Raw genomic sequence first — 15,751 nt, 5'->3', positions numbered from 1 at the left:
GGCTGAACCGGGAAGCGATCTACAACCTCCTCAAAGCAATGAACTTTGCAATAAGAAATTTAAATGGTATCAACCTTTTTCCTAACGGAAAGGTAATATTTTATACCACCAATGAGGCGCAAGCGAAACAATTGGCCAAGAAGATCAACGACTCCTCGTCGGCGGTCTACGCTAACGCGTGGACCAATGACGAGGAGAGAGTCGTCATCAGTTACGTACCCCCTAAGATCAAACAGCAGCCAATCCAGGCACTGCTGAGCCACTACGCGCCAGTGTCCCGGGGTTGGCGACTCTATGACGAGTACCGCATCAGCAATGGGAAAAGAGCATTTATTAGGAAGAGGTCCGTCCTCCAAAACAACCCCATTCCAAGAGAGCTCAAGCTCGGGGAACACGTGGTATCGCAGCCACCGCACTGCGACCACTGTAAGGCCGATGGCCACAACAAGGCCGAATGCCACCTCCTGGCAGCAAAGAGAAAGAAGAAACACACAAACACCTCCAGATCGAGACCGATGAGACCAAAGAGCAGAGCGAGCATGTCGCCAACTCCACTGAGGAAACGGAGACACTTCTTCTCCCGATGAAGACTCCTCGTCCGCCTCCGCCACAACTGATGAGGAATCTACATCCCTACCAAAACCCACGGACAAGTTGTCACCAACCCTCATACCCCTGGGTCATTGCAGCTCGTTCCCAAATACAAGCCCAAGACTCTGCACCAGGTGACATTCCAGCTGACTTCCGATGCGATCAGACACCAACAACCTCAACCCCTTTTGAGCCGGTGGTAGGCAGGAAACTTGAGAATAACCATGGCCCAGGTCCAAGAAAGAAGCGCCCACCGCCGCCAAACCAACAGGAAGTGTTCCCGCCAGAACCTACCCAGTCGACCGACCCGGAGAGATCGATGCTCGATTCAATCCCGGATTAAAGAGGACGGAGATCTACGAGATCCTCGATGCGATGAAGTTCGACCTTGACCGGCTGAAAGGATTCATACAATACCCGGCCGGCAAGGTGACTTTTTATACTTTTACTAAAAACTGTGCAAAACAATTCGCAGCAGAACTGATGAGCACCGGACGACCCGTGTACGCAGAACCGCACACAGAAGACATCGAAAGAATGGTCGTTTCCTATGTCCCACCGTGGATGAGTACGCAAACGGTGAAGAACTTTGCACAAAGGCACTCCCCAGTAACCCGTCACTGGAATATGCTGGATCCTCGGCGAAAGGAAGCGGGGAAAAGAGCCTTCGTGGTCAAGACCTCAACTATAAAGACCCATCCAATTGGCCGCGAGGTATGGCTTGAAGGCATAAAACTGTCTTTCTATTACCCCAGCCAAGCACCGCACTGCAACTATTGCCGAGAAATGGGTCACGAGAAGGAGGAGTGCCCGCAACTCCGCCGCAAGAACCACCAGCACCAGCAACGGCAACAACAACGGCAACAACAGCAGCAGCAACAACCAATGCTCGAAGACACACAGCATCCCGAAGAGATACAACAGGAGCAGGAGGAGCAGGAGGAGGAGCAGGAGTAGCAACAACCCCACCACGAAGAGAAAGAAGAGGAAGAAGTTTCGGTTTCCTACATCGACGCCGACACCGACACCACCAACATAGCGTCAACAGAAGTAGTTCCCTCTGACTCCCTGTCAACTGCGAACAGCACCGGGCTGGCTCTACCCTAACCGCACACCAGCACACCGCAACCACGCAAGCGCAACAGAAGATCAAGGAACTCCTATACAAGGTGCTGCCGCACACGAATCCCAAGCGAGGTCAGTGACTTACGTGCCAATGTGAGAAATCATACTTAAAGTGCGAAAAAATAAAAAATAACGTGTAACTGTGGGGTCCGCATACCAACCGATTTCAACCAAACAACAATATAAATTCATAATAATTAATCATTGTAATGGAACCTTCAATAATAATGGACCTGTTAGTGTATTTTTTCGTAGTTTGTATATTTGTTCTTGTATTTTTTGTTAAAATAACCAAAAGTAATGACGTCACACATAAAAATTTGTACCTTGAATGTAAATGGCATGGGCCTTGCCACCAAAAGGCGGGCCTTGTTCCGCCATCTTTCCTCTTTAGCTTTTGACATCTACCTCCTACAGGAGACTCACTCTTCACAACAAACCGAAGTCCGAATGGACTTCCGGCCCTGCCCTCTTAAACTCGGCACCCTACGAAGGCTACGCCAAAGGGGGTGTCCTCATCACAAGCCCTCATCAACGGGTTTGCCACAACGGGTTTCCCGATCAGGAGAGGTGTCAGGCAAGGTGACCCCCTTAGCCTGACCCTCTTCTTGATTGCTGTCGACCCACTTCTTGCTGCCCTTCAAAACCACCCCTCAATTAGGTCTATCCCCGCACCATGCCGTAACGTTCCCAAAGCGGTCGCCTACGCGGACGATGTCACCCTAGCGGTGACCGGCCGCGACTCCCTTTTACTTGCCCTCGACATCGTCACACAATTTTCTAGTATATCAGGTTTAACCGTAAATCCCACCAAAACCCAGGCGATCGCCACCATCAATCCCCCTCATAACTTTACCCAATATCAGATAACTTGGAATAGTAAGGCCATAAGCCCACTAAATATACCAAACGGACACCCCAGCTCAATCATCGCGGCATGGCGCAAAGCCATTTTCTTTTTACGCACCCGTGTCTCCTCTATAAGCGACCCCTTTCTGACCTACGATTCGAAAAGCATCCTCACTAAAACATTACTCCTCCCCCAGATCTCTTACTTAGCCAGAACGTACCCCCTCCCTGAAAGACAGCGGGAAGTGGTAGACAGCATTGTGGCAGGCTTCGTGGGGGTCACCACAATCCTACCCTTCCACAGAGTTAAGCCGTCGTACTATTGTCCATGTACAGGAAGTATTCCGAATGGTCTAGCGTGGAATTTGTGTCGACCCAGTGGTCATTGGTTGTTACCATCACCCACGTGCAATAATTGAAACGTTGTAAACGTGCAATGGTTGGAGACGATGAAACAAAACTTCCAACTACTAGAAGTATGTGTGTTGAAATTAATCCATTGTAAGAGTTAATAAATCAATCATTAGATTCCAGTCAGGATAATAAATACACGCGGAATTTTTATTATCTGGTTAAATAAATAGTTCACACTTTAAAGAATTTCAAAGGAAAGGAGAATGTAAAGGCATTACATCATTCAATTTCAAAATCGCAAAGTTGAAAACAGTTACTTTCAATAAGGCACTGATGTAGTCGGTACGAAACTTAAAGAAATCAGTGCAAAAACAATAAAGAAAAGTCTGTGACAGCAATGATGGAAATCAATCAAATGAAAAAAACATTTTTCCAAAACACGAAAAATGGAAAAGTGGCAAAGAAATACAAGCGCAGGCAAAAGAGATATTTAGGTAATTACAAATACACAAACTGCCTAATTTATGTGATGCTTGACCTCGTTTGTGCTTCAAGGTTATCAATCACGTGGTAATAGGGCAACTTGTTGTGAAATAAATCAAGTTCTTTTCACGCAAACGTTTGATCCAGAAGAATCGGTTTAAAGTCATTGTTGTGTGGATTCGAATCCTAACCAACTTACTGCTCAACGATCATTGTCATGAGATGCTCGTCTTTGTCTTCTTCTTCCTTCTTCTTCATCATCTTCTGGAGGACATGTTGTTCGAACGTGTAAAGTTCCGTCTCCTGTTCCTCACTCACCTTCTTCCCTGAAACGAAGATGATGGGAAGATGAGGATGATATTCTCACAAACTTGAGGTTGGCATGATCACAAAATTCATATTATTGGATCCATGCTTGTGTATTTTATATTCGTTTGTAAATAAACAACTTACTGAAGGCATTGAAACGAACCGGTCCGTTTCTACAAATGTTGATGAACCTGGCGATGTCTTCTAGAATAACAAAAGGAGCGGGAAGCCAAGGTCTGTCACAAAACTCTTCAACAACATCGAAACTGTGGTAACTCCAGAATATTCCGGCGCGGTCTTCAATCGTTTGGAATGTGTAACTATAGAAATCATAAACTTACATCTACACGACATGCAAATAATTCATTTCACTTGACCTTGTTGAAAGAGTTTAAACAAATTCTACAAAATAACCCAAGATCAATGTTTTTTAGTAATGTTGCAGGCAATAGACGCAAATACTTTTAACCACACAAGAGTACGAACCTGAACATGGCGATGAGTAGATTGAGCATAAGAATGTTTGAGAATAACATGTAGTAGCAAGTCAATAAATCCGATACTATCCCGTAACCTGTGAAATTAACAGCTGTGTGAATTAGCAGTTCAACATTTTGTGCTCACTGCAGTTATGATATCAGGTTATTTCCCATGCACTTTGAGGATGAATAAAAATTAACAAACTTACGTTGTTGTGCCATAATTGCCGATTGCAAGAGGGCTTTTAGATTACCAAGATCTTCACGGAGTGCAGAAAAGAGTTTGAGATACCCTTAATGATTAAGACACTTACTGTTTTGTGCAACAGTCGCATTTCCAAGCTCGTTTCCATAAAGTTGCCAGTAAGGAACCCTGATAATGTCGTTGTAGACACTCAAGAGGAAAGTGTCAACCGATGTAATGTTAAGTAAATGAACTTGTTTGAAATAATAACTTCCAGTGATAACGCGCAGTTGGTTAACGCGTACAAACTGACTGCTTACGTTTTTGTCGGGTTTGGATAATTGTCGCTAATGCCGCTAATGTAGCTAATGTCGCTGATGCCCGCTTATGTAGCCAATGGCGCTAATGTAGCTAATGTGGCTAATGCCGCTAATGCCGGCATTAGCTACATAAGCGGGCATTAGCCACATAAGCGGGCATTAGCGGCATCAGTCACAAAACGGGGCATTAGCGGGCATTAGCCACAAAACGGGGCATTAGCGGGCATTAGCGGCATTAGCGACATTGTGCATTTTAGAAACACCGTTGTAATATTGGGATTTGTAAATTCGTAGCACAACCACATTTGAAATCGACAAAAGGAATAATTGCTATTTTGCGGATATCTGCTATTATCACAAATACATGATATTTAAAAAAATCAGAAAGCGTTGCAATAAAAAAAAAACAATCGGTTAAGTTGCATAAAACGATATTTTTGACAAAATTTTCATTCGAGCATCTTTGCAGGTGATCATTTAAATATCAACTACAACCAAAATATGGAAACATATTAAACAGCAACAACAGTCGCATCCCAAACTGGTTTGTCAAGATCAAAAGCATGTTTCCAAACATCTGAGGTTGGATCGTAAACTTCAACTGATGCAAGTCCTTTAACCCAGCTTCTATAAAACAAACATGATACAGTTTCATGAATCAGACACACAACAAACACAGGGAAGTTTTTCTACAACATTTTTTTTCCAAAAGTAAACTTTATAAGTTAACAAAAACAAACCAACGTACACCCGCAGACCCCTACACCACAATTTAACAAACATTTTATGCAAGTTGTTAATCAAGTATAACATCGTATATCTCACTTGTCCCAGTTTCTCAACATTTACATTTTCACATAAAACGGGAAACAGTGGACTATAGTGACGTCATAATAGTAATTCTTACCCCAATCCACCCACAACATAAATCCTCCCATCAATAACACAAGCAGAGTGACGGTAACGAGTATTTAGGAGAGGAGAAACATATTTCCATTTGTTGACTCTAGGTTCGTATTCTTCAACTGTTTGCAGGGAGCCACGACCATAACCTCCTGTCAGATTTAAAGTAAAACTTTTTATTGTTTTTAGGTTAATACTTTATAGTTATATCTACCAGTTTTTATGTTTAGGATTCTTTTCAGGAAACTCCATTATATTTATCACGTGATACATTCACCGGTGACGAATATGAATTTGTATTTTACAAAATTTACATAAAATACCACTTAATGTTAATTTTATTGCTTAACTTTTCATCACTAACCAATTGCATAGATCTTCCCTTTAATTTCTTCACATGCTAAACCCCATCTTGTTTCATTGAGAGAAGCTATTCTTGTGGAGGTTCCACAACGAATATCGTGGAATTCACATGATTGTAAGGATTGTCTGCCATCATATCCGCCCACAGAAAACAAAACATCTGAAGAAAAATCGCTTGTGTTCATATTCATTGTGACGTCATATTACGATTATATCATAATGTTACGTAACAATCATTGGGGTAAGGTCTGCGTTTTTTGACGTACAAATAAGCGATTAGTTTTAAATTAAGGTTTTAATAAAAATTAATCAATATTGTGGTTGATATTCATGCAATAAAGAACTACAAAATAAAGATGGAATATTTCCTGCATTTCTGGTAAGTTTGAGGTCGGTGTTTCACAACATTTTCATGTCCAAAAGTGAATATTGTTGGGGTAAATAGAGTGGATTTACTGATTACTTTAATTTATGGTTTCCGGTTAATTATGTTGTTGTTTCAAATGCATGCCAATTGTTTGGGACTGGATCCAGTAATGAGATTAATCCTACACACAAATGAACCCAGACATATTCTTACTGTCAATTGAACACATTCCATGTGCATATCTTGGTTGTAACATGTCGAAACCACTTCTCCATCTGTCTTCTTGTACAGAATAACACAAAGTTGATGAGAATGTTCCTTGGTTTCCTTGACCGCCCGTGAGATACAAGTCATCTAAATTTGTTTGTAATTAGCGAAAACAAGGTTATCCATAAAAGTTATAATTGTTGATAAACATCTAAATATTCACCAAATATTCACCATATGTTTCTAAAAACATAGTTGAACAATTTTCTGTTCAACAATTGGTAACTTGTCAGTAAAGTGTCAGTAACAATATTAAAAGTACAAAAAGATTTCGCAGATGTAGTCATGGCAATATTCACAAATTTTCTTTGGGGTATTACTAACAAAAGTTATGGTGAGCAACAAGAATGAGCTGGTTGAGAGATGAGAAGATAGTCATAAACCACACAAAGACACACTAGTGATGAACGGAAATAAATATTAACAAAACCCTTGTCTGCCACAGCGTTACTTTTTATTGCCATGACAATTTGTGTAGGGGGCTTCCCCAATCCTTTAATTCAGGAACAGCCCCTGGTTTAGTAATCAACAATTTCAGAAATAACCACACCAACCTCCAACAACAGCAGATGCAGCACAACGTCGACCTTCCGATAAATCAGCAATTTTTACCCAGTTCTTACTTTCCCCCAAATTCAACATCTCACAACTTTGTGTTGGACCATCTCCACCCATTACATAAACATTTACACCAAATTTGGCTGAAGTGGAGTTCACTCTGTCTGTGATCATTTTCTTAACAAAATTTGATGACAATGAAACTATACATCAAGGCAAAGTGATTAAAATGTTTCACTAAATAACAAAAAGTCTCTATCTTAAAACAAGTAACTCAAATAACAGAAAACATGATTTACTTTGAAACATATTTTGTTAAGTCATTTTACTAAACCAGGGCATGTTGCGTTATTTTTTTCTTGTGCAATAAAATTCGAAAAAGAATATCAGTGGCCAAATCTTGCATTAAATCCGAAATGTTACTGGACTTTTGCAGTCTTGATAACTTAAGTTTAAATTTGCATTTACTTGCACACAAAAAACATGTATTTTTATGGAAAAGTACGTTAAATAAGCAAAACCATTTAACAGCAAGCAATGTACTAACTGGGTAATGTTCATGTTGTTTTGAGGTAACATTCCATTTTACACAATCTCGTTTTGAATTAAGGCCACCAATGAGAAGAAATCCTGACAAATCTGCAACATAAACATGGGTTGTTATGGTTTTGTTTGCGCAAAATAAATAATTATGGTGATAACAATGGAAACATATCTTTATTCAGGTGAAACTGTTGCTTTGAAAATTAACCTATTTCATTGGAGTTGGTATTTGTGTTAAACAACATTCAGTTAAGTTTTTAAGTACAGCTACAAAACTAATACATTTTGTAAGTTATGGTGAAGCACATCTCTCTGTACTAGTCAGTGTGGTATTATTTTAGTACTTTTGTTTGATCACAGGCACAGAATTGTATCCCTAACTTGTTGGTAGTTGACTGTCCCTGGATTCTGACCACATATTTGCATTATTATTTGCTTCGAGTTTATGTGAAGTGGTCATAAGATATGTGGGTGGTGTAAATATGGTGGATGTAACATATTTTTTTGAATGTAACATTACATAAACAAATCTTGCACCCTTTTGGACAGTTGTTGCTTTTCCACTTGTTCCTGGCTTTTCAAATTTCATTGACAAAGCATCCAAAACTGCACGGCAGCATTCAAAGCTATTTCTCGTGAGCGGCTGAAAAAAACACAGTAATATTAAAAGCCACTAACAGAAGGCTAAAAATAATAAACTTTATAATTTACTTCATTTCTAACTGTAGTTGTAAGAAACTGAGTGGAAATAGATGAAAGATCAAGTTGTGAGAAAAGATTCACAAACAAATCCTCTCGATGGGAAGGATTGAAATTGACCCATCGAACCATTCCAGTAAAGACAGCTTCTTCCATCTACATTAAACAAATAATATGTAATAACAAGTAACAGTTTAAACAAATGATACAGAGTTTAATGTCACCAGTGACTACATCAAATAATAAACTTACGCCAAGAACATGAAATGAAAGGTGAAACATCACAGAGTTTAAATCACCAACAATGCTTCTTTAAACATAAAAATTTTTTTTTTTAAATCATTGGAATTAATAATTTTACTGAAAAAAAGGAAAATAAAACAATATTGGATGTAGGTATGCAGCAAAGTCCACTAATCCTTGTGAAAGTTGCAACCTATGTGAAATCCACTTTTACATTAGGACTGCAATTACAACTGGAATCAACTTTTACTTTGTGAGACTAAAAAATAAATGACATCTCATGAACTGATCATGTGCTTACCCAACTTATATCGGTTTACATACGAGGCCTAATAATTTATTGCTTAATCACCATATGCAATAAAAAGTCTGCTCTGCAACACAAACAAAAAATATAAATTCTTCATAATTACCCCTTTGTTTCTCTGTTTGATGATTGCAGACATATCACCAACATCAAGTTGCATGAAATCATCATGTTGTACAACTGTTGCAATGTTATCAACAATCATTTGGTTTGTTTTCTTTTCCACATCAGCAAGATTGTATCGAGTAGCATAAGCTCTTAGCTTCAAACAGTTGTCAGTTGAAGTCATTTTAAGGATGATTCGACAACAAAATGACTTCAACTCTGAAAGTGTCAACAAAACAAAATTCAGTCACACCTAATTCAGAAGGGATATCTGTGCTCACTGCTCCATTGATTACAAATAATTTGTTTCGTCCCTGGTGTCAACAACGTGACAATAGTCAAACACAAAAATTTTAACCTAAAATATGCAAAATTGTCATGGTTTGCAAATAAATAAATACACATGTAGAACATATATATTGAAATAATCACTCTTAACACATTAACATCAGTAAAGATTAAAACTTGCATACCTTCCATCTGTGTATAATCAGCATCTTCCAACACTTCCAACACATTTTCCTCTGTTACTTCAATATCGCCAGTGTAAATATAATCCAATACACTTTCCAGTCTTTTTGGTGGAATATTGTCAACCTTGATAAAATCTGAGTATTTCTCGCGCATCTATAAGAAAACAAAGTTAACCAATCACAACAAACACACACAATCTGGTCTAAAGAACTGACAAAAATTTACAACTTTACCATTTGGAATATGGTTTGTAATTTACATATAATAACATACATCAGTCCCGTTTAAATAAAAACATCACAAGGGCCATAGCAAAAAATAAATCAGTCTAGTAAGTTGCATTCTAGCATAGTTGCAAAAGTTAAGCCAATGTAATTGTTGAGTAATAACAAAAACCACCTTAACATCTTAAAAATTTAAACCTTAATATTGTAAAAACTCAAACAAATGCTCATCAGATATGCAAACACTAGACTAAGCTGTTGCAACTGAGCCAATTGTGTCAAAACATGAGCTGAATGTCGTGATGGAGCCATGTGGTATGGAGGCCTGGTGTAAACTAAAGGGGGTGAACAACTCTAGGTACGTGTGTTCATAAAAGACAGGTATAAAATATTATAGTTTGTTTCTCAATTGTTGAGATACTATACCACATGACCTAAGAGTTTTGTCAACAAACTAAATTAATTTAAAAAAAGTAAAGAGTTGTTGTTGTTGTCTAAATGACATTGTTTGCTTGATTACAGAAATGTATTTACGGACAGGGGACAACTATATGACAAACACTCAGGTTTCATATTATTTCTACAAAACAAACACACTTACCTCAACACCAAGTAAAGCATTAAAATAATCTGACATAGAACAAACAACAGCATCATGTATTGAATAGTTTTCTCCTTGGGAACAAAGTGTTCTGTTGCAAAATCGTTTTGTTTCTTTTCTGTCACTAAAACATCAATAGTTTAACTTCAGTAAACCTCCATAAATTAAACTTACTTGTTTAAAAAATTCATTACTTTCTGATGATGCAAGTTTATTTCCTCTTGTGTTCGCTTCATGATGAAGACAAAAAGTTAAACTGACAGTGAATGAAATACCGGGTCTAGTGTACAACCCTAAATGTTTGATTGCAACTTCTTTTTATTTTTTGCAGCATTTCCGAGAACGAAACTAACGTCACACCGGAGGGAAACCACCCAATACCACGCTTGAGTGATCAGAAAGTAATATTTGATTTTTTTTCAGTTGAATTAATTCAAAATTTATTTTGACCATCAAACATTGTGTGACACATAAATTTTCAAACAAGCCGATGCTTTTAATTATTCAAGCATTGAACGAGAACTATTTCATTGTGTGATCGGTTTTTAAAAAATATTTGGCCTTGGTGTATGTAATCGCCAAAGTTTCGCGTCTTGAACGCAACGAATTAACTGCCGCTTGTAGGCTTGATTACAAGCGTGGCTTATAATTTGTCTACGCCAAATAAATAGCGCACGTTTGAAAGCGCACGTTTTATGTTGCTTACTCAGGCCTTACTGTCGGTAAGTGTGGCTTATTTTGTTAAATTTGAATTTTGTATGTTTTTCGTTTGTATTTATAAAAAGAAAACCTTCCGTTACAATCTTGACCGCACCAATTGAATAAACAAGTGGGAAAGTGCGTATGAGTTGTAGACAGCGGCAATTGAGCAGCACACCACAGCTACAAATTAAAAGGCAGCGGCTACAGTCTATTTATAGCTTTTACAGATAAATATGTAAACGTATGTGGAGTTTGTTCAACTAGAACAGTACATCCCAACCAGTGGGTCGCATTTCTAAATGTTGCAGTTTTCTATTAGATCACGAAATTGTTGCATGTCATTCGTTTGGTCATATGTCATTGTGGGTCGCACAATAAAACTTGCATTAAAAGTGGGTCGCGAACTGAAAAAGGTTGGGAAGCACTGCAATAGAATGTGATCTATCATCTCCCAAATTTGCTGTCACGTCAAAGCAACAATAGCACAAATTTCGTAACACAGAACAGCACAAAAATTAAAAGACAAAATAGAGTTAAGTTGGGAACGTTTATATTAGGGTTTAAGAAAGACTGTAAGTTTGCAAAACAAGCCAAACAATCGCCTGAAGAATTCAAGTTGGATTTATGGACAAGTTGCTCTGCCACAACCACATCATTCGTTTACTGAAGAAGTACTGACGAGACCTGAATTCGTTTTTTACTTCAGTTACGTTACTTATAACAGCAAAGAAGGCAAGTTAGTTTCTGGCTCTTAGTCCTTGGATTACGCCAAATTGGATTATGTCATCTGGGATTTTCCGAAACGTATTCCAGGACCACAAATCCAAGGTGAGCGGTTGGACAAACTGTCCTATAGTATTGCGCACTGAAGTATGGCAGGTGCTACAAACCCTGCAGGCACGTCTTATGCTGCAGTAGCGGCCCAAAACGTAGACAACACTGACGATGACCCCTTCCGCATTGAGCGGGATGGAAAGGTAGAAGCGAGATTCAATCCCGGGCTAAACCGGGAAGCGATCTACAACCTCCTCAAAGCAATGAACTTTGCAATAAGAAGTTTAAATGGTATTAACCTTCTTCCTAACGGAAAGGTAATGTTTTATACCACCAATGAGGCGCAAGCGAAACAATTGGCCAAGAAGATCAACGACTCCTCGTCGGCGGTCTACGCTAACGCGTGGACCAATGACGAGGAGAGAGTCGTCATCAGTTACGTACCCCCTAAGATCAAACAGCAGCCAATCCAGGCACCGCTGAGCCACTACGCGCCAGTGTCCCGGGGTTGGCGACTCTATGACGAGTACCGCATCAGCGATGGGAAAAGAGCATTTGTTAGGAAGAGGTCCGTCCTCCAAAACAACCCCATTCCAAGAGAGCTCAAGCTCGGGAAACACGTGGTATCGGCGTTCCATACATCGCAGCCACCGCACTGCGACCACTGTAAGGCCGATGGCCACAACAAGGCCGAATGCCAAAAGAGAAAGAAGAAGAAACACACCAAACACCTCCAGATCGAGACCGATGAGACCAAAGAGCAGAGCGAGCATGTCGCCAACTCCACTGAGGAAAACGGAGACACTTCTTCTCCCGATGAAGACTCCTCCTCCGCCTCCACCAAAACTGATGAGGAATCTACATCCCCACCAAAACCCACAGGCAAGTTGTCACCAACCCTCATACCCCTGGGTCATTGCAGCTCGTTCCCAAATACAAGCCCAAGACTCTGCCCAAGACACCAGGTGACATTCCAGCTGACCTCCGATGCGATCAGACACCAACATCCTCAACCCCTTTTGAGCCGGTGGTAGGCAGGAAACAAAAAAGGAAAAAAGCCCCTCACCCAAGAAACAATATGCGAAGTGCTGCCGCACTATGTTCCCGTCCGACGGAACCATCTGCACTTGCAAATGCAAGATTGATTACCTTCGATGCCTGTGCGGGCAGTGGACCAACAAAGAATCCTACACAGGCATCCGATGTCCAAATACAAACTGTAAACGGTTACTTATGCGGTGCACCTGTGGTCGTTACCATGCGAACACAGAAGCACAAACCTGCTACTGCGGAATTAGAATACCGCAGGATTTCAACGCGACACGCCCGAATAAAAAAAAGAAAAAAAAAAGAATTCAAGTTGGATTTATGGACAAGTTGCTCTGCCACAACCACATCTATATATTTAGTTTCAGGTGGAATTATTTCCGAAAACGTCCATGTCATTAATATAATTTACATTGTGAAATCTCCATTAAGAACATAATGGAACATATTTGCAAACAACATCTCTTATAATATAAGCACCAGGAGAAACACAAGCGCTCCTAAGACTACCAAAAACATATGCCAAAAAACTATCTTTGCGACTGTTTAATCAAAACATAAAACGCTAAACAAACATACCTTGTTTCAAAACAAACAACGTTAAATGCAACGACGAGAGTTATACTTTAATTGCTTTTGTCTCGCTCAGTCCGTTTTCTCGCTTCCTCTCCCTAGCTTAAGGCCGTGTAGCGGTGTTTATAATATCATCGAAATGAGAAAACTGCGAATATGGACGGATTATTATAAAACGTCGATGAGAAATTAAAACCAAAACCGATTAACACATATGTTCGAGATTAACCCATCTGTCGTAGAGAACGAAGTGATTAACCCAAAAAATAACAGATGCGTACGTACGCGAAGTAATCGAATTGCACAATTTAACACAAAAATGACATTTAATCACAAAGTTTCGCTGCAGTGTTTTGTGGAAAGAGCGCCACTAGCAGGTGATTGTCTTAAATTTAAATAACTGTGACGCGATAATGTTCATTATGTTGACAATAGTAGTTTTAGATTAATGTCTGGTTGTTTTGCACTTGTGAGTGGGAAGACAAAAGCACGTTACCATCAAAACCGGTGGCGTCAGGTACAATACCTGGCCGATCAGATTTGGTGGCGATGGTCTGGCGAGTACCTGCCTACGCTCATGCCCAGATCGAAGTGAGCAAGTGGACATTCGAATTTTATGGTCAATGACGTGGTTCTTGTGGCGGATGACAACCAGCCCCGCAGCAAGTTGTTCTTGGGTCGAGTGGTTGAGGAACTTCCTGATCGGAAAGGAGTTGTGCGTCAGGTGATCGTGAAGACTCACACTGGTGCGTTAAAACGCCCAATCGCAAAATTGTGCTTATTGTGCTGCGACGTCGCGATGCGTGATTAGTTGCGAGTGAACTGTTTTCGCAATTACTGTCCGATGTTTGTTTGTTGTGTTGACATGTACTCCTTGGATTCGTACATTGTGGGGGGGTATGTTACATCTTATTTGCCAGCAATTGCCTGATTTCTGTTTATGTGCCTTTTTTCTCTTCACTGCTATAATTGTTGCAGTCTATTGTAGTTTGTGACGTAACAGTTAACGGGTAGTTTTGTTGAACTGAAAACTTGGTTAAGTCCTTTTTTGTGTCTGACTTCCGTGGAGCACGGTTCTATGTCGCAAAGAGCTTAATTATGCGTATTGGATAAACTGTATTATGGTTAACCTTGATTGCTATTTGAACGCAATGGCTTAAGATGCCATTCGTTGTACCTTGGAAAGTAAATGCGTCAGACAAGTTACTTACACTGCTTTGTTTATTCTTAGAGTGTTCGTGCCATTTAATCAAGTGGTGTTTGTGGTTTGTTGTCACAACAATTGATAAGCATTGTGTGTAACGTCGTAACGGGAATTTGTGACTATACATTGCATCTTTGTTTAGGCGTAACACTGAACTAGCAATTTATTCGTTTGCATGCCGGTTCCGAAAACAGTTAGTGAGCCTATATGGATTGTAAATGTAAAGTACATTTGTTGATGTGATGCATTTTGTACAGAAACCGTCTTCTTTGTCCGAATAAAAAACTGCGAATATTTTCGGAGGAAGTTCAGGGGGCGCGTTTAACCTTTCCCTCGTGTGACGTTCCGCTCCACGAACCGGGGAGTATCTAACGGGCGTTATAGTGGTTGATTGTGGCGAATTAATCTAATCATTTATGACACGAATTCGTAGGTAACGCAACTGCCAAGTAAAGAATTACTTCTATCTTTTGCTTAATTGACGGTTTATTGTATCTGTCGTGTTTTTAAAAGTTCATGCATCACGTTAGCAATCACAAAAGCTTTCACCACAAGAACACCCTGTCCCAGTAACTGTTTTATTATTACACAACTAAATAAGACATAATATGTAGAAAAAGAGGTCATCTGTCTGCAGCTCAAATTAACATCAAAATCCGTTTACTGCACTTGTTCACTTGTTGTCCCCTGTTTAATGCAAAACTATACTAAACCAGGTTTACAATGTTTTCCATTCCTATGCATAAGGCTTGCTGTCAGCACTTGCACGACTGAAGCGCCTTCTATGACGTCACCCAACAATAATCTCGCTTTCGCACGATTTCGTTCGCAGCGCCAAGAACGCGACTTTGATCAGCTGTATCTCAAAAGCCGGTCGCCGTATCAATCTACTTGTTTTACCAAAAAATGTCTTTCAAGTTATAACCATCTCTTAGTTTAATTATTAAACTGTTTTATTTATCCGCGTCACATGCAATTTAATGTAAAGATTGGCTGAAAATGCGTTGCTGGTGTTTATAGATGGGAGTTCTGCAATTAAACGCGTTTAGTGAAGCGGTAACTAATTGCGTTTAGGCAAAGCAGAAATTGTCAAAGAATATAAT

The 15,751-nt window shown here is 39.7% G+C and overlaps 2 protein-coding genes across 2 annotated transcripts in view; both read right to left on the bottom strand.

Moving 5' to 3' along the window:
• LOC145917789 (kelch-like protein 23) overlaps positions 1-10,584 on the bottom strand; it is a 50,321-nt gene extending 39,737 nt beyond the window's left edge. The window contains exons 1-7 of the mRNA XM_083003073.1: positions 10,523-10,584; positions 10,349-10,472; positions 9,515-9,676; positions 9,051-9,260; positions 8,407-8,550; positions 8,233-8,338; positions 7,700-7,791 (exon numbers count right to left, since the gene is read on the bottom strand). Of these exons, the coding sequence (XP_082859199.1) occupies positions 7,700-7,791; positions 8,233-8,338; positions 8,407-8,550; positions 9,051-9,260; positions 9,515-9,676; positions 10,349-10,472; positions 10,523-10,584 (900 nt within the window). The remainder of the gene's footprint in view (positions 1-7,699; positions 7,792-8,232; positions 8,339-8,406; positions 8,551-9,050; positions 9,261-9,514; positions 9,677-10,348; positions 10,473-10,522) is intronic.
• On the bottom strand, positions 3,253-5,198 carry LOC145917806 (transient receptor potential cation channel subfamily M member 2-like). The gene is made up of 3 exons (XM_083003091.1): positions 4,198-5,198; positions 3,856-4,031; positions 3,253-3,728 (listed from the first exon to the last, which is right to left on the bottom strand). The coding sequence occupies exons 1-3, from the start codon at positions 4,245-4,247 to the stop codon at positions 3,598-3,600; spliced, it is 357 nt and encodes a 118-aa protein (XP_082859217.1). The 5' UTR covers positions 4,248-5,198; the 3' UTR covers positions 3,253-3,597.
• Positions 10,585-15,751: the final 5,167 nt, after the last annotated feature.

Source organism: Ascidia mentula, chromosome 1 (genome assembly GCF_947561715.1).
Source record: "Ascidia mentula chromosome 1, kaAscMent1.1, whole genome shotgun sequence".
Taxonomy (NCBI): Eukaryota; Metazoa; Chordata; class Ascidiacea; order Phlebobranchia; family Ascidiidae; genus Ascidia; species Ascidia mentula.
The sequence above is the reverse complement of the archived record's forward strand: the minus strand, read 5'-3'. Positions and strand labels throughout refer to the sequence as shown.